Source organism: Camelus bactrianus, chromosome 16, assembly GCF_048773025.1.
Source record: "Camelus bactrianus isolate YW-2024 breed Bactrian camel chromosome 16, ASM4877302v1, whole genome shotgun sequence".
Classification (NCBI taxonomy): domain Eukaryota; kingdom Metazoa; phylum Chordata; class Mammalia; order Artiodactyla; family Camelidae; genus Camelus; species Camelus bactrianus.
In genome coordinates, this window is record NC_133554.1 from 5,769,221 (window position 1) to 5,788,744 (window position 19,524).

The window sequence follows — 19,524 nt, forward strand, 5'->3', positions numbered from 1 at the left end:
TGTTGATAGCAGCATTATTTACCATTTACAAGGTACAGAAGCAATCTAAGTGTCCATCAACACACGGATGGATAAAGAAGATGTGGGGTGTGTGTGTGTGTGTGTGTGTGTATATATTATATATATATTACTCAGCCATAAAAAAGAATGGAATTTTGACCTTTGCAACAGACCATGTCCAGTAAATTGGTGCAGCCACTATGGAAAACAGTATGGAAATTCCTTTACAAATTAAAAATAGAACTACCACATGATCCAGCAATTCCATTTCTGGGTATATACACAAAGGAAATGAAAGTACTACTATATTATATGATGGAATATTATCCAGCCATTAAAAAGAATGAAATCTTGCCACTGGTGACAACAGGGATGAAACTTGAGGGCATTATACTAAATGAAATAGGTCCGACCGAAAAAGACAAATCCTGTCTAATCTCACTTACATGTGGAATCTAAAAAAAACCCCAAACTCATAGAAACAGAGAGTAGATTTGTGGTTTCCAGAGGTGGGCGTGAGAGGTAGGGGAAATGGGAAAGGGGGTTAAAAAGCTAAACCTTCCAGTTATAACATAAATGAGTTCTGCAGTTGAAATGTACAGCATGGTGACTAGAGTTAATAAGATTATTTTGTATTTGAAAGTTGCTAAGAGAGTAGATCTTAAAAGTTCTCATCACAAGAAAGAAAAATTATGACTACGTGTGATGACATGTTGACTAGACTTAATGCAGTGATCGTTTCACGATCTGTACATGTATCAAATCATTACCTTGTACATCTTAAACTTATACAATGTCACATGCCAGTTGTATCTCAATGAAACCGGGGTGAGGGGGAGCGGCGGGAAGCCACCACTGTGTCCTCAGGACTCACCAGACACCCTCTGTCTGTCTCCAGGCGACACCGGGGGCAGCAAGAAGGGCGGGAAGAAGAAGGGCTCCTCCTTCCAGACCGTGTCCGCTGTGTTCAGGGTTTGTTTTTTGGCAGCTTCCACATTTGGTTGTTTTTCTGCCCAGTGAAATGGCATTTGCTGTGGTAAATGTACTTGTTCTGGTTTCTGTCCCAGGAAAATTTAAACAAATTGATGACCAACTTAAGGAGCACCCACCCTCACTTTGTACGATGCCTGATTCCCAATGAGACCAAGACTCCTGGTGAGTAAGTCCCCATCAGAACAGGGGTCCCTGAGACGTATGCAAAATTTTGCAGGGTGGGGGAGCAGGGGTCGCACACGTGCGTGTGTCTGTGTGTTTGTGCACGTGTGGTTCCCTGAGGACAGTGTTGTTACAGTCTTCAACACTTCTCAAAGTAGTCTACGAAATAAGGCTGCAGACTTAGCAAGTTAAAAATACCAGATGTCCCCATGTCTATTGCTTGCAACAGTTCTCTGCAAGGTAAGTGTAATTAACTCAGTTTTATAAGTGAGAAAACCGAGCATCAGAACCAGATACATAGATGTAGAACACTGTGCAGCTCAGTAGACCTTTAACCATCCCCAGTCCTGGACTCACAGATATTCTTAGAGCGCAGCTGGCCTTCAGGGTCACTTGTCACAAGGAGAACAAACTATCACACAGACTGCGGACACGAGGCGGCTCACTCAGCAGCCAAGCTCTTCCATCCCAAACACTGGGCTTCCCACCCGACAGTCAGGGTCCTGCCTCAGCAGCAGTAACAGGAGGATGGAGGAATCAGACGGTCGGGGAAAAACACCCCAGCTCCACCTTTACCTGCCAAGGGACCTCAGCCAAGTACTTTGGCTTTCTGATCTATAAAAGGAGGGTTCAAATGGCATTTTATTAATCCATTCACTTGGTTAATTCATTTACTTATTGAATGAGCACTTACAAAGTGTTTACTCACTCTGTAAGTATTAACTCGCTTAACCAGCCTTAGAGGGTGGTTGTGAGAGTTAAATAAGCGAGTCCACAAAAAGCACTGAAAACAGAGACAATCATAAGAAAAAGAAATTTCTAACTATGGATGGTGACGGACATTAACGAGACTCATTGTGATCACTTCACAATACATACAAATGTCAAATCGTTATTCTGTATGCCTGAAACTAATGAAATGTTTCATGTCAACTATTTTTAAAACATGCTGGTACATAGCACCACAACAATAGTTGTAGGTGAATTTAAATAAATTCTGTCAGTCTGTGATTGATGAGGGGGATCCAAACATGTGAGACTGCACGTAATATAATATATTACATGGTCGGCCTAATCAACGTACCTCCAACATGATGCTCTGACAACAGGGAACACTTCTTTGCGAATTCCCATGAAACTCTTAAAACAACTGATTATTTATTAGGCCACCAAGAAAAATAAAATAAAATAAAATAAAATAAAATAAAATAAAATAAAATAAAATAAAATAAAATAAAATAAAATAAAATAAATAAATTAAATTAAATTAAATTAAATAATAAAATAAAATAAAATAAAAAATAAAAAAGTAAAGTAAAGTAAAATAAAATAAAATAAAATATGGCCAAACACCTTGTAAACACTCAATAAATGTTGGCTGTCAATTATGGTCATAATAATAAATAATAACTATCATTATTATAAGAAGAAGAATAATTATGAGAAAATTCTAGGTTGAGACAACCAGTCCATCCTCATCAGAGTCAAGGGCCACGAACAGGGCAAAGATGAATATTTTGGCTTTTAGTCCCACGGTTTTGGGGTGCTAGAGTCTCCCCAAGAGGTTGAGATGATTCCTACTGTGAGGCTGAAGGTGGGCTCCGACCATCCCTGGCCCCTCTGTCCCCAGCCATCTGGAAAGGAGCAGCTGGCACCAAACCTTCCAACCAAAAAGTCTGGCAATGTCGGGGTATCTCATGGTGCCCAGACCATCAAAGGAAACAACAGAAAAGACACCAACCCTCCCCAACCCGGCACGTTCTCTCCCCAGGCGTGATGGACCACCACTTGGTCATGCACCAGCTGCGCTGTAACGGGGTCCTTGAGGGCATCCGGATTTGCAGGAAAGGCTTCCCCAGCCGGATCCTCTATGCTGACTTCAAACAGCGGTAGGTCGCCTGCCCCTGCACCTCTCTCCTTTTGAGGGTACCTGTTGCATTCCCCAAAGGCACTCCTAGAGCTGGGAGTTTGGTGAGCTCACAAGCCTCCCGAGGCTCCCAGGGACTCACCTTTTGCTGAGAGAATGATCCTCTCTGCACAGAGCTAGGTTCCAAGGGCAGAGCTCAGACCACTTTATCCTGACTGTGACTCTGGACCAGGGTTTCTCAAGCCCCACACCGTGGACATGTGGGGCTGCAGAATCCTTTATTGGGGGGACTGTGTTGAACGATTTTAACAGCATCCCTGGCCCCTACCCACAGTTTTCAGCAGCAAACCACACCCCTCAAACTGTGACAATCAAAAATGTCTCCAGACATGCCAAATGCCCTCTGGGTGGACAAACGGCCCCCAGTGGAGACCCACAGCTCTAGACCATTCTCCTGCCAGCTGCCATCTGAGCCCATGAGTTCAGGCCTTGTCCAGGGAAGCAGAGATGAAAAGACTCCCTAAAATGACTATTAGCTGCAGGTCACAGCTGATTTCAAGGCTCTTCTTTTAAAAAAAATTTATGGAAGTATAGTTGATTTACAGTGTTGTGTTAATTTCTGGTGTACAGCAGTGATTCGGTTATACATATACATATTCCTTTCATATTCTTTTTCATTGTAGGCTATCACAAGATATTGAATGTAGTTCCCTGGGCTATATTGTAGAACTTTGTTGGTTATCTGTTTTATATATAGTAGTTAGTGTCTGCAAATCCCGAACTCCCAAGTTATCCCTAAGTGTCCATCGACAGATGACTGGATAAAGAAGTTGTCGAATATATGTATACAATGGAATACTACTCAGCCATAAAAAAGAATAAAATAGTGCCATTTGCAACAACATGGTTGTACCTGGAGATCTGTCATACTAAGTCAAGACTCTTTTAAGTCAGATAAGAACCATTTCCTCTGAAAGCAAAATTCCAGCCATGCACTCAGCTGGCCTTCTTGCTGTTTCTTTTTCTCCTGTCACAACCTGCTTGCCTAGAATTAACCCCTAGATTCCTTCTCTGCCAGACTTGTTGCTGTATAATATTCCATTTCCTCCTAAGGCTGGAGCAGGAGAAGGTTCTAGAAGGCCTGGTCTCAGGTGTGGGGACTTCTGTAGGCAATGAACCCATTTGGGAGCTGTTATCCCTCAGCTGAAGCCTCCAACCTCCCCAGCACTGCCAAGCTCTAGGTAGATGCGAGTCCTAACCCAGCCTCCCAGTGCAGGGCTCCAGTAAGGTGGGAGGTGGAGCGCGGGTGGTCCTCAGCTTCTGTGTGCAGGGCCACCTGCTGGCAGATGCCTGTCCCCCAGGCTGCAGTGGCTCCCTGGAGTCTGCCTCCCAGACTCCACCCCTGGTACAAGGGACACCACCTCCTCCTGTCCCAGCATTGCCCATGGAACAAGGGAGGCTGTGGCCTCTCTGGCCTGGGTCACCACTGAATGACTGGGCTCCGAGGCCCCTGGGCCTGAGCAGGGAGGAGCAGGAAAGGGCAGCCCTCAGGAAGCGGCACGACTGAGCATCCTCCCAACAACTGCACCCGACTCCCTGCCCGCGCACACCCGGCCCCGGGGCCGACCACCGCCCTCCCTGCCCAGGTACCGGATCCTCAATGCCAGCGCCATCCCAGAAGGGCAGTTCATTGACAGCAAGAATGCTTCCGAGAAGCTGCTGAACTCCATCGACGTGGACCGGGAGCAGTACAGGTTCGGCCACACCAAGGTGAGCACGGGTGGGGCTGGGACAACCCCCCCGGGAGCCCCCAGGCCTGGCTGCCCTTTCCCCTTTTGGTCAGCCTGCCATCCCTCGGCCAGTAGCCCAGGCATGCAGAGTTCTGCTTCCAGGTACAGGAAGCTCTGTCTCCGTGTTGGTTTTAAGGGTCCAGGGGATTAATTGGAAGCTGGAGCTCCCCATCCCCAGCCACAAAAGACATGGATGGGGAGCATGGAAGTAGCACCCTGAAAAAGGACAGGGAGCCCAAGAGATCAGAGAACAGAGAAAGAGTTCCTGGGACAGTGAGGACTTGAGACGAATTGTAACCGATAAAAATGATCACCGTTACTGAACACACATGCCTTGAGACCTGTAACACGCCTCCTTTACACATTTCACTGAATCCTCCGATAACTCAGTGGTGATAAGAGTGGTACCTGCCTCATGGGGTTACTGGGAGGCAGCGGAAATGGAGTTTCCCAGGGGACAAGAAGCTTGCTCAGGGTCACCTGGATGGCGGGTGCAAATCCTGGCCTGACTCCAAAGCTCTACGTCCTGGGAAGGGCCAGGGAAACATCCCCACCAGGAAGAGCCTGCTGTCCCCAGGGGTGCCCTGTTCCCTTGGAACATCACAGGGGTGGAGGAAGCTCTGCCACTGAGGACAGGGTGGGAGGGGGCCCCAGGGCGGGACCAGCCTCCTGGGATGAGCAGAGGGAGAAGAGGACGCGGAGGCAGAGGTGACTGTGAATGTCTCTCTCTGAATCTGGGCACAGCTGCACCTTTGGTTACCCTCCTGACTCGTCCTTGCTTCCTGCTCGTGAACCCCATCAGCACTGGTCCACGTGGGCTAGTGGGGCCTGGAACATGCTTTGGAACAGGACACAGGAGAGGCCACCGCAGAGACCAGAGCCTCCGAAAACCACGTCCTGGGAGCCAGACGGCTGCTGGTCCCCACCGTCTGAAGGCCGAGGGCTGGGGTTGGGCAGAGACAGCCCCCCTCGAGGGCCCCAGGGGTGAACACCTGCTGAGGCTGAGGCAGGGCTCATCTCTCCTTCAATGCAGGTATTTTTCAAAGCTGGGCTCTTGGGGCTCTTGGAAGAGATGAGGGACGAGAAGCTGGTGACCCTGATGACACGTACGCAGGCTCTGTGCCAGGGGTACCTGATGCGGGTGGAATTCAAGAAGATGATGGAGAGGAGGTGACGCAGACCCCCGCCTCTGTCCCCCACCCCGCCCTCCTCCTTAGGAGCTGATGCTCGCTTCCTGCTTTTAGTCTTGGGATCTTAATATACTGCTCATCCATTTAACCAACATTTGCTGAGCCCCAGTTCTGTGCTGGGGTCTCCGCTTGGCACTGGGGATACAGAAATGAGCCCTCGCCTCCAGGAGCCCATGGAGGAGAGGGAAGCAAACACGTGCATGGTTAATGTGAAAACCTGTGACAAGTTCAATGTCAGAGTCGCATTCGGGGCAAAGGGGAACTGGTTGGGGTTGGGGGTTGACATGAAGGAGTCAGCAAGAAGAAAGAACTTTCTGAAGGAAGCTTTGCATGGCTGGAGGAAGGGTGGCCAGTGGGGAGACCAACAAGCAGGTCACATGATTGGAGCACAGCCAGAGGCAGGCAGTCGGGGGTCCCCCGGTACCACGTTAAGAGCCCAGACTGGATCTTCTGGTGGGTGGGGAGCCTTTGCTGGGGGTGTGGACAGAGACAAGGGAGAGGATCGGGTTTACAGCTCAGGGGAGTCACTCTGGCAGCCACAAGGAGAGCAGGCGCAAGGGCACAGGAGGCGCCAACACCAGGTTGTAGCAGACATCCCCATAAAAGACAAGGACCTGAATCAGGACACAGATGATGGAAGAGATCGAAGGAATCTCTAAAGGCCTTGTTCCTCCAATAATTCAGCAGGAGGAACAGCAGCACTGATGGCTGGCTGTGTGGGCATTTCACGGAGAGGGGAATTTGGTACAAGCCCACTCTCCCCGACTCCCCGAGACCCAGTACATCTCTAACATCATTGCCATAACTGACCATGAGTATCTGTTAGACAAGAATACCTCCCAGGCATCGAGCTCGATGAAGTGAAAGGAAGCCAGCACGGAAATGAAAAAAGTCCCAAGAAGGGGCCAGTTTAAGGGGAAGAGAAGCCAGTTTTCAGATTCACGTGAGCCGTGGAGGATGAAGAGTAGGAGATGGTGTCGCTGTCGCTGCGACATAGGCTACAGTCTAAACTGGGGAAAAGATCAATCTTAGGAAGACAAGCATCTGGGAGGTGACCAGTGGGCGGGAGACAGGTCCTGGGTGGACACCAACACTTAAGCAGGAAGCAGGCATGAGGCAAAATAGAGTGCAGCAGGAAAACTGGTTTACCAAGGAGCCAAAGGCAGAAGGGAGTTTCAAAAAGGTGAGAGTCAACAGTTCAAATGTGGGGCAAAGAGCCAACAAAATAGGAATGAAAGACGCTCATCGCATGGTAATTGGAGGCCACTGACAACCTGAGGCTGAGCATTTTCAATAAGGTGATGGGGGTGGAAGCCAGGCGGACGGGAGAGCCGCAGGGTCCCAGACCCTCTCTCGCCTCCCACCCTTTGCACGTGCTGCTTCCTCTGCCCCTCATTTGCAGAACGGACTCGGGAGTCCTTAGGCTCCGCACAGCCTGGCTGTCCTCTTTCCCACCTGGCCGGGAAGGGCAAAGGTCTCGGGGCCCCAGGGGGGAGTAGGGACTGGGTCTTGCTTGGTCCATTAATCCCAGTCCTGATGGGTGCACAGGGACTCCATCTTCTGCATCCAGTACAACATCCGATCTTTTATGAACGTCAAGCACTGGCCCTGGATGAACCTGTTCTTCAAAATCAAGCCCCTGCTGAAGAGTGCGGAGGCTGAGAAGGAGATGGCCACCATGAAGGAAGACTTTGAGAGAGCCAAGGAAGAACTGGCCAGATCTGAGGCTCGCCGGAAGGAGCTGGAGGAGAAAATGGTGTCCCTGCTGCAGGAAAAGAACGACCTTCAGTTGCAGGTCCAGTCTGTAAGTATCTTCTTCCTGAGACCAGGAGGCCCCCATCTGATGTCTATTCAAGAGACAGTGGTGCCACCCAGTGGCCTTTTAGGGTACTGCATCACTACCCAGAGGGTGAAAGGAGGCCGGCCCTGGCTGGCTTCGTGGACACAGAACATTTTGGAAAACACGTCTGCAAAGTGACTTTCTGCTCGCCCTGATTTCTCCCTGTCTTCCACAGTGGAGTTAGACGTATTTTGCTGTGGGCATGAGGGGGATGTCATCATACTAAAAATCTGTCAGGAATGCATCCGGTCTTTTTTTTAATTGTGTAACTAAAAATAAAAGTAAAAAAAAAAAACAAAAAAACCACATAATTAAAAAAATAAAAGCAAATCACTAAAATTAAATAATTCAATTCAAAGTAGAAAGAGTCATTTTTCTCTGTGAATTTTGAGAAAATGGTTATACTCTAAAAATGCTTTAAAGCTATGCATTTTTATCAAAGAAATAGGGAAAATGAAACTGTATATGTAATATTAATACTCTGGCAACGTAATTGTCTCACTCCACAGAGTTAAGATGTTTATCGTTTGCCCTTTGCAATGAGCCTTTCCTCATGTGCACAGTGTTTTCTTACCCTCTTTCCACCTTCCCACTCAGGATGTGCAGCTGTTAGGAACACTTTCCTAAGCCCAGTGGGCACGAACAAGATCTGGAGTCAGATCTCTGGGTTTACACTCCAGATCCTCCACTTGGTAGTTGTGTGACCTCGGGTGGGTGACTTAGCCTCCTCGTGCCTCAGTTTTTCCATCTGTAAAATGGGCACAGTAATAGTACCCACCTCGTAGGGTCGTTGGGAGGATTGGATCAGTTCATGCAAGGAAAGTGCCCCGCACACGGCACACACTCAAAAAACACAGAGGATCATTCTCTCGCCAGACTCTTTGTATCCATCACCTCAAACACATGTCCAGTTCTTACAATTCTCTGGTGTGAGAAGATACAGCCCAATTACATTTAAGAGTGTAACTAGCTAATCTTGGCCTGTCCACGAGAGTCACGACAAAGTCTTCTGGGACATGCACGTATTTAGTCACTTATTTCTGTCTACTTTGATTTTCTGTTCTGTGGCTCAAGGAGGCATAGGAAGGGCTTTTCTGTTGAGAGTTTTAAAAGGTAGTAATGTTTTGGAAATATTAGGTAGCTTGTGACAGACAGGGTAGATGAGGCATTTTTCAGCTAGTGTTGGAAGGAAGAGTAAGATGGCTGGACGTCCAAATCTGGTGAATTTGCAGAGACTTTATGAACACCATGAACGCCTTTGCTTGAAATTATTTTAGGAGAATTTCTATTATGTGGATGATGTCATTAGTAGTTTTTTTTTTTTAATGGATGATGTGTGTGTGTATGTGTACACGTGTGTGTGTCCATGTTCCATTCCCTGGCTCAGGCCCAGATAAGGGGCTTTTGAAGGGCAAAGCCCTTTACTTCTGGGGTTTGTCAAGAGGCTGATCAAAATGGAACGATCTGATAGACAAGACATAGAAGCAACCTAAGTGTCCATCGATAGATGATTGGATAAAGAAGATGTAGTATATACACAATGGAATACTACTCAGCCATAAAAAAGAATGAAATAATGCCATTTGCAGCCACATGGATAGACCTAAAAATTGTCACACTAAGTGAAGTAAGTCAGAAAGAGAAACACGAATACCATATGATATCACTTACATGTGGAATCTAAAAAAATGAGGCAAATGAACTTATTTACAAAACAGAAAGAGACTCACAGACATAGAAAACAAATTTATGGTTACCAGAGGGGAAAGGGAGGAGTGGAGGGACAAATTGAGAATCTGGGATTAGCAAGTACAAACTACTATATATAAAATAGATAAACAAGGCCCTCCTGCATAGCACAGGGAACTATATTCAGTATCTTGTAATAGCCTATAATGAAAGAGAATATGAAAAGGAATATATATATATATACATATACATATGTATATATATATATATATAAAACTGAATCATTATGCTGCACACCAGAAACTAATACAACATTGTAAACCGACTACTTTAAAAAAACACACACGCAATGATCTGGATCTGTTTCAGGAAACAGAAAATCTGATGGACGCAGAGGAGCGGTGTGAGGGGCTCATCAAAAGCAAGATTCAGCTGGAGGCCAAGGTGAAGGAGCTGAACGAGAGGCTGGAAGAGGAGGAGGAGATGAATTCTGAACTGGTCACCAAGAAGAGGAACCTGGAAGATAAATGCTCTTCCCTCAAAAGGGACATTGACGACCTGGAGCTGACGCTGACCAAGGTGGAAAAGGAGAAGCACGCCACGGAGAACAAGGTGGGCACGCCCGGCCCCGGGGAGGAGGAGACAGCCAGGGAAGGACCCCGTTCACCCAATGCTGCCTGCAAGTGAGAGGGCGAGTGGACAGGTGGTTCTGTCCCATCGCATCTGCCTCTAGGCTGGTCCTGACCCCTTGCCTCTTCTCCCAGCTTCTGCTGCTTGCCCCTTGTACCACAAACCTCTAGCCCCAGCCCTCCCCCCACAAAGCAGATCTTTGAGGAGAGGCACTTGGCACAGGGAGAGCCAACAAACATGCTACAGGGCCAGGCAGCCGGTGAGGGAGACAGGCGGTGAAGGAGGCAGAGAGCTGGACCACACCAAGGAAGGACAGGGGGGTTACAGGTACAGGGACCCTGGTGCATTACTGGTCAAGCGTAGACTGGTGCAGCCTTCAGGAAAGCCATCGGGGAATTCTTACTCAAACTGAGAACCCATGTATCTTTCAACCCAGTGATTCTGCTCCTGGGTATACAAACCAGGGAATTTCCCAGGCCAGGTCCAAATGGGGCCACGTATGAGGATGCCTGCGGTGGAGGAGAAGTAGAGGCAGATCAGGGTCCACCCCGGGGGAACGGAGAGGCGAGACGCGGAGGACGCACACCGGGCTGTACCACGCAGCCGTCAGGAGCAAAGGCTCGTGCGCACAGGGCACAAGACAGATGTGAAAGACTTTGTGCTGAGTGCGGGGAGGAAGTAAGATGAAATCTACAGCGTGGCACCACTTCTGCAGACTAAAATTACATGCACACAAAACAATACACACTTTACAAAAATACATGGAAAACACAGTCCATGATTCTCATCATAGTGGTTGCCAATGAGGTAGAGCAAGGGATGACGGGAGGAGGGAGGCTGGGTGACCAGTCAGTGTCAGAGAGACAATTGGGAGTTGACAGAGAGGTGACAGGGAGGGGTGGGGACTGCGGCAAACTGGAGAGCACTTGCCCTGTCCACAGGTGACAGCCAGGACTCGGCTCCCGCCAACCATTGCCAGGTGGGACTGGGAATCCAGCATGGCCAGAGCTTCCAATTCTCCTTGAGAAACCAGACATCCAGATTTTATGTGAAATCTGTTTTTTTTCCCCTCAATGTTTGTAACTTATTCAAAAGTTGTAAACTAAAGAAAACATGTCTGGGGCCAGATTCAGTCCACAGGTCAGGAATTAGCAAGCTCTGATCTGGAAGAGCATCACGCATGGAGAAAAGTTCAATTCAGCGCCCTAATGCTCCACATTTGGTACCCTTGTCCTGCTCCCTGACCCGCAGGATGGCTGTCCTGGATTTCCTCGCAGAGCACCTCATGTCTCTCCTTGCCCTTCCTGCCTTACTCTCAACCCCCATCAGCTAATAAATAAATGCCCATGTTGCGATGAGTACAGACTGACGTGCTGCCTTTCAGAGGCAGCACATTTTGCATTTATTAGCATCCTTCCTTGTACCATATAACAACACCCTCTTTAAAGGAACCATCCTCATGGGAGGGTCTGAGCCGCTGTGATAGGCCAGTGAGGAAGATTTTAAAAACCCAGAGGCTGCCAATTTCAGGATGATGCAGGCAAGAGGGTGAGCACCTGCTGGAGAAGCAAAGAAGCAGTAGCCAAAAAAAAAAAAAAGAAAAGAAAAAGGAAAAGGGGGGTTGAGGAATCAGAAGCCTTTGCTGGACGCTTCTGGTTTAACTGTTGGAACTTTTAGTCGGTGTTGATACTCTCCTAGGTAAAGAATCTTTCTGAAGAAATGACCGCACTTGAGGAAAACATTTCCAAGCTGACCAAAGAGAAGAAATCTCTGCAGGAAGCTCATCAGCAAACACTGGACGACCTTCAGGCAGAAGAGGACAAAGTCAACGGTCTAATCAAAATAAACGTCAAGCTGGAGCAGCAAGCAGACGACGTGAGGACATTTTACTGCTGTTACCTCTTGCGGAAGCACAGGCAGGACAGGGTCTATGCAGGACGCAGGGGTTGAGGGTTCTGACCCTGGAGTCAGAAGCCTTGAGTTCCGATCTCAGCCCATTCCAGCGAGTCTGGGATGCTGAAGGAGCCGCTTAAACTCATGAAGTCTCAGTGTCCACCTTAGGGAATGGGAGTGCCGGGAGCTCTACCTCGAAGGGTTTGCATGGAGAGCACACAGGGAGGGTTCAGTAAAATGTTGGCTGCTAACACCATCAGCAGCGTCATTATCAGCTTCCATCTGTAGGCCCTTTGGGTCCCTGTTCTCACTTTGTTCAAATGAGTTCAGGTTTCACTCCCAATCATGGCTAGAACATTCCAGATCACTGTCATTGTCCTAAGGCCAGAGCAGGTGTGTTCCTCCCCGACACCTGCTTTTCCCCGCACCCACACGTGCACACACACACATTTTTTGCCTAAATCTCCCCGTGGTTGCATGGTGTAAGTAGGCAAAGTGATGGTGTGGCACCTAGACCTTCACAGGCACGGCTGGAGCAGTGCCCATCCACAGAAGCCCCGTTTGCTCCCCTCGGAGCAAGAGCAGGCACCTCTGGGCAGTGTGGCTCCACTGGGAACGTGGCCTGGGATGGGCCAAGAGGGCTTCGGCCGAAAGAGGCACCGAGGCCTCGGACAGATCCAGCCTTTGCTGGAGGACGGAAGAGACGGGAGGCAGGGGAACAACATGCTGCCGCCTGGGTCAGAGGTGGCCATCGCCCCCTCCGGGAGCCCAGGGAAGCTGCCCTGGCTGAGAGGAGAGCTCGCGTCTCAGCAGCATCTCAGCCCTTCCACCCGTGTCTTCCCAGCTCGAGGGCTGCTTAGAGCAGGAGAAGAAACTGCGGGCCGACCTGGAGCGAGCGAAGAGGAAGCTGGAAGGAGACCTGAAGATGTCCCAGGAATCCATCGTGGATCTAGAAAATGACAAGCAGCAAGCGGAGGAGAAACTGAAGAAGTAACCTTTCCTAGTCGCCTCTGAGCCCCGAAGCCCCTTCCCCCTTTAAGAGGCTCGTGTCGCATGTTATTTTAAATATAAACATATATGCATCTATTTGCAGGAAGGAGTCTGAAATCAGTCAGTTACAGACCAGAATTGACGACGAACAAGTTCACAGTCTGCAGTTACAGAAGAAGATTAAGGAACTTCAGGTACCGCGTCAGCACCTCCCCGACCCCTGGACCCCACGCAGGCGCCCTCCCTGCTCCTCGCCCTTGGTTTCTTTAGCTGCTTCTTTTCTTTCTCCTCTTAGAGCTGGAGAGGATGTCTTGTCCTTCCCTCTGTTTTTCAAAGTTAAAATACAAGTTTTCTAAGTAGCACATAAATAGATTTCCTTGAAAATCATTAAAATACTACCAATGAGATTAAATATTCTCATAGGCATGCTCCGACCGCCACCCCTGAGCCTGTCCCCTTCCATCTTCTCAGAAGTCCCTGCTAGTTCCAGTTAGAGGTGCATCTTTCTGGGTCTTTGGCCATGAATTTATGTACACATTCAAGACCCAAGGGAAAAAAATACACACATCGTATACATATACAGGAAAATATTTAAAAACATAAATATATATATATATATATATAAACTTCTGCATAAAATACATGTATATGTGTATATACACAAAATATACATAAAATTATCATACTGGGACTATCGTTCTGCAACTTGCTCTCTTCACATAGCAATACGTCCTGCAGAGCTGTCCATGGAGACGTGGGTGGATGTCTTACTGCTTCGTGGCCTCCCAGACTATGAGCTCTATCACGGTTGATTTGACCGGTCCCCTACTGATGGGCATCTAGATTGTTGCCAAGTTTTTTTCTTGGATTTAATGAACTTTATGATGCCTGCCCCATTTCTCACCACCATGCCCTCCCAAAGTGGGCTGTCCTCCCGCCCTCCACCCCACACGGCATTCCTGACCCAGTGACCCTTCCAGGCCCGCACAGAGGAGCTGGAGGAAGAGGTCGAAGCAGAGCACAACCTCAGAGCCAAGATCGAGAAGCAGCGCGCGGATCTGGCCCGGGAACTGGAGGAGATCAGCGAGCGGCTGGAAGAAGCCGGTGGGGCGACTTCAGCCCAGATCGAGATGAACAAGAAGCGGGAGGCCGAGTTCCAGAAAATGCGCCGGGACCTGGAGGAGGCCACCCTGCAGCACGAGGCCACGGCGGCCGCGCTGAGGAAGAAGCACGCGGACAGCGTGGCCGAGCTGGGGGAGCAGATCGACAACCTGCAGAGGGTCAAGCAGAAGCTGGAGAAGGAGAAGAGTGAGCTGAAGATGGAGATTGATGACCTGGCCAGCAACATTGAGACTGTCTCCAAGTCAAAGGTATCTGATGCTTCTGCAAACGCCAGGCAGCATCCACTGCCCAGTGAGCATGTAGAGTTCAATGCCTCAAACTCGCTGCGTGTTCTAAACTGAAACCCTCTCCCCACTTCCGCCTGCCCCAATCCCCAGATTCATTCAAGTCATCCAAGCCTTGATCCAAAGATCTGCTACAACTCAAGGTCTCATCATCCACCCAAGTCTTCCAGAAAGCTTCCAATCCATCTGGCACTTTTTAGAACTAAACTCGTGGATGGACTGCACCCAGAGGTCTTGCTGGGTACAGTTTTCTCCACGCCACCTTCTTTAGGCTACAATATTGGTCCCCAGGAGGCATAGACAATGTGACGTTATGCATGACAGCAGGGGTGGGTCCAGGTTTTGTGGCACTTGAAGTATACAAAATTCAGGAGACGAGGGATTCTTTAAGAAAAAGGAACAAAAACAACAAGTTTCTACTGTAGAGCACAGGGAACTATATTCAGTAGCTTGTAACCTATAATGAAAAAGAGTATGAAAACAAATATACATATGTATGACTGAAATATTTAAAAAATTTAAAAAATAAAACCTATGAAATTTCAAAAAAAAGAAAAACGGATGCAAAATTATGAATACAAAATTAAGCATGAAAGTAAATATTTACTTAGAATAAGAAAACTAAGTCCCAAATTACTGATGCTCCAGGGACTCAGGTTACACTGTCTTCTGAGAATCTCTGGCTACTTGCCTGAAATGCCTACCTAGAAAGGTATTTTTGCTTGTGACTAGCTTCCCCTCCCCATTTAGAGCCTTTGACAACTCCCTGCGTGATCTGGGGCCCTTGCAAAAGAGCACACGGAAGCTTAACTTTCACCAGCTTCGTGGTAAACCCGCCTGTGTGTGTGACTTCAAGGACAAGGCTTCCTCAGAGAGCAGCTGTGTGCTCCTAGATTCAGGAGCTGCCCTCGTTCATGGGTGCTCAGGGCTGCGCTTGGGCTGCTCTGCTGGGCCAGAACGCGCAGTGACCCCAGATGTGGGGCTGGGGGGCTCCTGTTTAGGGTCTGGGTTCATGCTGCCTGTGATCTTTTTTTTTAATTGAAATATAGTCGGTTTACAATGTTGTATTAGTTTCTGGTATAGAACATAGTGTTTCAGTTATACATATATATAATCTTTTTTTTTGGTTTGTTTTTTTTTTGTTTTTGTTGAGGGGAGGTAATTAGGTTTATTTATTCATTCATTCATTTTTTTAATGGAGGTGCTGGGGATTGAACCTAGGACCTCTTGCATGTTAAGAATGCGCTCTAACACTGAGCTGTACCCTCCTCCACATGTATATATTCTTTTTCATTATATGTTACTACAAGCTATTGAATACGGCTCCCTGTGCTATACATCTCTAGGTCTATCCATGTTGCTGCAAATGGCATTATTTCATTCTTTTTTATGGCTGAGTAATATTCCATTATGTATATACCACATCTCCTTTATCCAGTCATTTTTTTTAAATTGAAGTACAGTCAGTTATAATGTGTCAGCTTCTGGTGTACAGCACAATGTCCCAGAATCCAGTCACTTGTTGATGGACATGCCCTTGATTTCTTCCCCACTCCCTGATGGCAATTCCTTTCTCTTTCCAGTTTCCTGGTTTTTCTGCCCTTCTTGGGTTTTGTCTCCCTCTAAAATGTTGTGTTTATATTCCTTCTCTCTCTATCTTTGTCTCTATCTCTGTTTATCTCCCCAAGCCAGGCCAGGTTGCAGGGTCAACTGAGTTAGAAGAAATCCCAGGCTTACCCACATGCTGTGCCTATAACCACCCCCTCCTTATCTTTACAAGCTCCCTATCTCCATCACTGCCGTCTGTTCTGTTTTGAATTTTACAGTCCAGGGGCAGCAGCACTTTACATTGCCTTACATGTTTTAAGTTGGTGTAGCCTTTGATTTTTCTCCTTGTGAGTCACCATCCCTTTTTCAACTCCCCTGATTTAATGATTTCACATTCAAATGTTCTCTTCTCACAGATACCCTAAGCTCCTGGAAGATTTCCTTTGAACCTAATATCGCGTCCTCTCCTGCTGCCGTCCCACACTTGGCAATCATAAGACATACATGGTCAATGGATTTATTTTATGTGATAAGAGATGAGAGGAGAAGGGACCAAGGATGCATTTTCCCCATTCATGTTGACTTTTTCTTTTTTAAAGAGTAACATGGAAAGGATGTGCCGGACGGTGGAAGACCAATTTAATGAAATCAAAGCCAAGGATGTCCAACAGACACAGTTAATCCACGATTTGAACATGCAGAAGGCAAGACTGCAGACCCAAAATGGTGAGGATGGGCAGGTCCCTGTGGTCCTGTAGGGCCATGGGAGAGGGTGGGCAGAACACTGACTTGAAGCCACATCTGTTTGCTAGGGGAGCTGAGCCACCAGATGGAAGAGAAGGAGGCTCTGATTTCACAGCTAACCAAAAGCAAGCAAGCCCTCACTCAGCAGCTGGAGCAGCTTAAGAGGCAGCTGGAAGAAGAAAGCAAGGTGAGGATGGGCGTCTCTGTTTGGAGTGGCAGAGTCAGGTAGAACCTGAGAAGTCATAAAGCTGCTTGGAGGCGGTGCTACATCACAAAGTCCAATGCTTCTCTCTACCTTGTAGTAGGGCAGGAACCCATTCTTTGAGGTTCCAAGACCTTGGCATTGATCTTTCTTCAGAGCTAGAAAACTCTACCAATGTGCTCCATCCTCTGAGCTTCTCTGTCCTCCCCAGAGTGGGCTGATAAACTCCCCTCCCCTGCCAAGGTCACCTCTTCTCCATCACTGCACTAGCTTGGCCATCTCTGCCTCTGCATTCTCTCCCTCTACCCAGCAATTCATCCCAGCCCCTTGAAATGCCCTCCCCTTTCTCCTTCATCCCTCTTTGTGTATCACCAGCTACAACACCCAGGATTAAGCCCCGCTCCTCCAAAAAGATCACATGGTTTTAGGGGCATCCTTAGGACATTTGCATAAACACGAACACCATCATCATGTTCTGGATGTCAATGTCAAGATATTAATGTTTGTAATAATAAATGTCTGCCCAATAATCTATAAAATTCTAGACGGTAAGAATTATTTGCCCCTCCACAGTAACGAGCAATAGGAACAGCACACAGTAGAACAGTGCACATAGGAGGTGCATAGCAAATGCTGACGATGTGTATTTGAGCACTAGAATGGGAATCCAGGAGACCAAAACACTGCACAGATGGAATTCTGAGGTTGCCATGTTATAGCTAAAACTTACAGGGCCATCTTTTAGAATTCTCCACAAGCTCCATCTGCCCTCTTCTAAGAAAGAAGTGCGCTATTTGCTCCCATCTTCCTATTATATGGGAAGGGTCTTTGGTGGACTGAGGGGCAGGAATTGGAGAGAACCAGAGCCTGAACAAGTAATGAGAAGGTCCATTACAGGAGCAAGGCTGTCCTCTGACCAGGAGACAGAAGCAGCTAGGTTTTCCTTCCTGGGCAAAGTTTCCTTGTTTATTTGTGTCTTTAAAAGGATAAAAATATACGCATTACAACCAGAAAGTGTTTTGTGACATTATGATGAGGGCTACACTGTTCTCCTGGCCAGGTGGGAGTGAGTGACGGAGGCCTCTGGGCATGTGTCCCCTCTCTGCCTGGGAAGAGGTGGCAGAGCTGTGGCAACGGCACCGCTCCTGTTAGAGTTCCCGGGGCGGGTGGGGAACACAGCTCACTGGTGACACCAAAAGATACTTTGGGGGTTTTCATGGTCACAGTATTCTATAACATTGCATTAAGTAGTGAGAAAATGATCCCTTTCTAATTCTGTTACAAGCCTTCTGATTAAACAAGGAAAAGGTCTCAATGTGGATCACATCTCTCTAGCACCTGCGTATCTTCCTCAGCATGACACAGAAAGTGCGCCTTGGACACGGCCCCAGCGGCAAAGTACTTAGCTCCAAGGTGATCACGTTGCCTCGCCATCATTGCATTTATTCTCACGGTTACCTTCTGTTTATGGCGAGTGGTAATGGTCTTCCATTTAAATAAGCTTATTTTAATAGAATAAAGGAGTCCATTTTTTTTAATGAAGTAAATAAAAGCAGGATTTAGGATGATTCAGCAACGTTTGTGAAAGCAGCCTGGGAAGGATTCAAGTTGGGAAACACTGGTCTCAACGAAAATACCTTAACTTGGAAACGGCCAGATGTTTCTGTGAGTCGTCACCCCTGTAATTCCGCAGGCCAAGAACGCCCTGGCCCACGCCCTGCAGTCCTCCCGCCACGACTGCGACCTGCTGCGGGAACAGTACGAGGAGGAGCAGGAAGCCAAGGCCGAGCTGCAGAGGGCGATGTCCAAGGCCAACAGCGAGGTGGCCCAGTGGAGGACCAAATACGAGACGGACGCCATCCAGCGCACGGAGGAGCTGGAGGAGGCCAAGTACGGGCTCCCGGGTCACCGTGGGAGAGAGGACCCGAAGACACAAGTGAAGGGACGGGATTCATCCCACCCTGAGAGACCCTCTCTCCCTCCCCAGGCCTTCTAGTTTTCTTAAGCATGCAGATCCGGTCTCCCCGCCCTTCCCCTGGGGTCCTGCCCGTTTCACCTGGCCCCCTTGGCACCTCCTGGGCGACTGCTTTGCCACCAACCATTTCAGGATTCTTCAGGTGACCCGTACTGTCCGTTCATCTAACTCTAGCTCTTGGTCTTACCGAACCGCAGTCCTCCAGAGAGGGCTCAGTTCTCTTCTGAGCTGGCAGTTCTGAAATCGTCCACCTTTGCCAACAACCACCACCACAAATCTGGCTCTCCTAGGAAAAAACTGGCCCAGAGGCTCCAGGAAGCAGAGGAAAACACAGAGGCTGTGAGCTCCAAGTGCGCTTCCTTGGAGAAAACCAAGCAGAGGCTGCAGGGGGAGGTGGATGACCTGATGCTGGATTTGGAGCGGGCCAACACAGCCTGCGCCACCCTGGACAAGAAGCAGAGGAACTTCGATAAGGTTCTTGTCAAAGATAAGACACCAAAGATACCACCGCTTGACGGCAGCAGCGGTGAAAGTGATGGCCTGTCACTCGAGATGTGTGAAGTGCACACAACTTTGGGGAGCCCCCCGGAGTGTCAGGCCTCGGG

The 19,524-nt window shown here is 48.2% G+C and overlaps 1 protein-coding gene across 1 annotated transcript in view; it reads left to right on the plus strand.

Annotated features, from left to right (window-relative positions):
* Positions 1-19,524, plus strand: part of LOC105077593 (myosin-13) — a 46,153-nt gene that overhangs the window by 16,964 nt on the left and 9,665 nt on the right. The window contains exons 15-29 of the mRNA XM_074342185.1: positions 899-972; positions 1,068-1,155; positions 2,927-3,044; positions 4,669-4,792; positions 5,846-5,982; positions 7,551-7,806; positions 9,901-10,143; positions 11,860-12,036; positions 12,899-13,044; positions 13,148-13,238; positions 14,025-14,414; positions 16,598-16,724; positions 16,811-16,929; positions 18,638-18,834; positions 19,210-19,393. Coding sequence (XP_074198286.1) covers positions 899-972; positions 1,068-1,155; positions 2,927-3,044; positions 4,669-4,792; positions 5,846-5,982; positions 7,551-7,806; positions 9,901-10,143; positions 11,860-12,036; positions 12,899-13,044; positions 13,148-13,238; positions 14,025-14,414; positions 16,598-16,724; positions 16,811-16,929; positions 18,638-18,834; positions 19,210-19,393 — 2,471 coding nt within the window. The remainder of the gene's footprint in view (positions 1-898; positions 973-1,067; positions 1,156-2,926; positions 3,045-4,668; positions 4,793-5,845; positions 5,983-7,550; positions 7,807-9,900; positions 10,144-11,859; positions 12,037-12,898; positions 13,045-13,147; positions 13,239-14,024; positions 14,415-16,597; positions 16,725-16,810; positions 16,930-18,637; positions 18,835-19,209; positions 19,394-19,524) is intronic.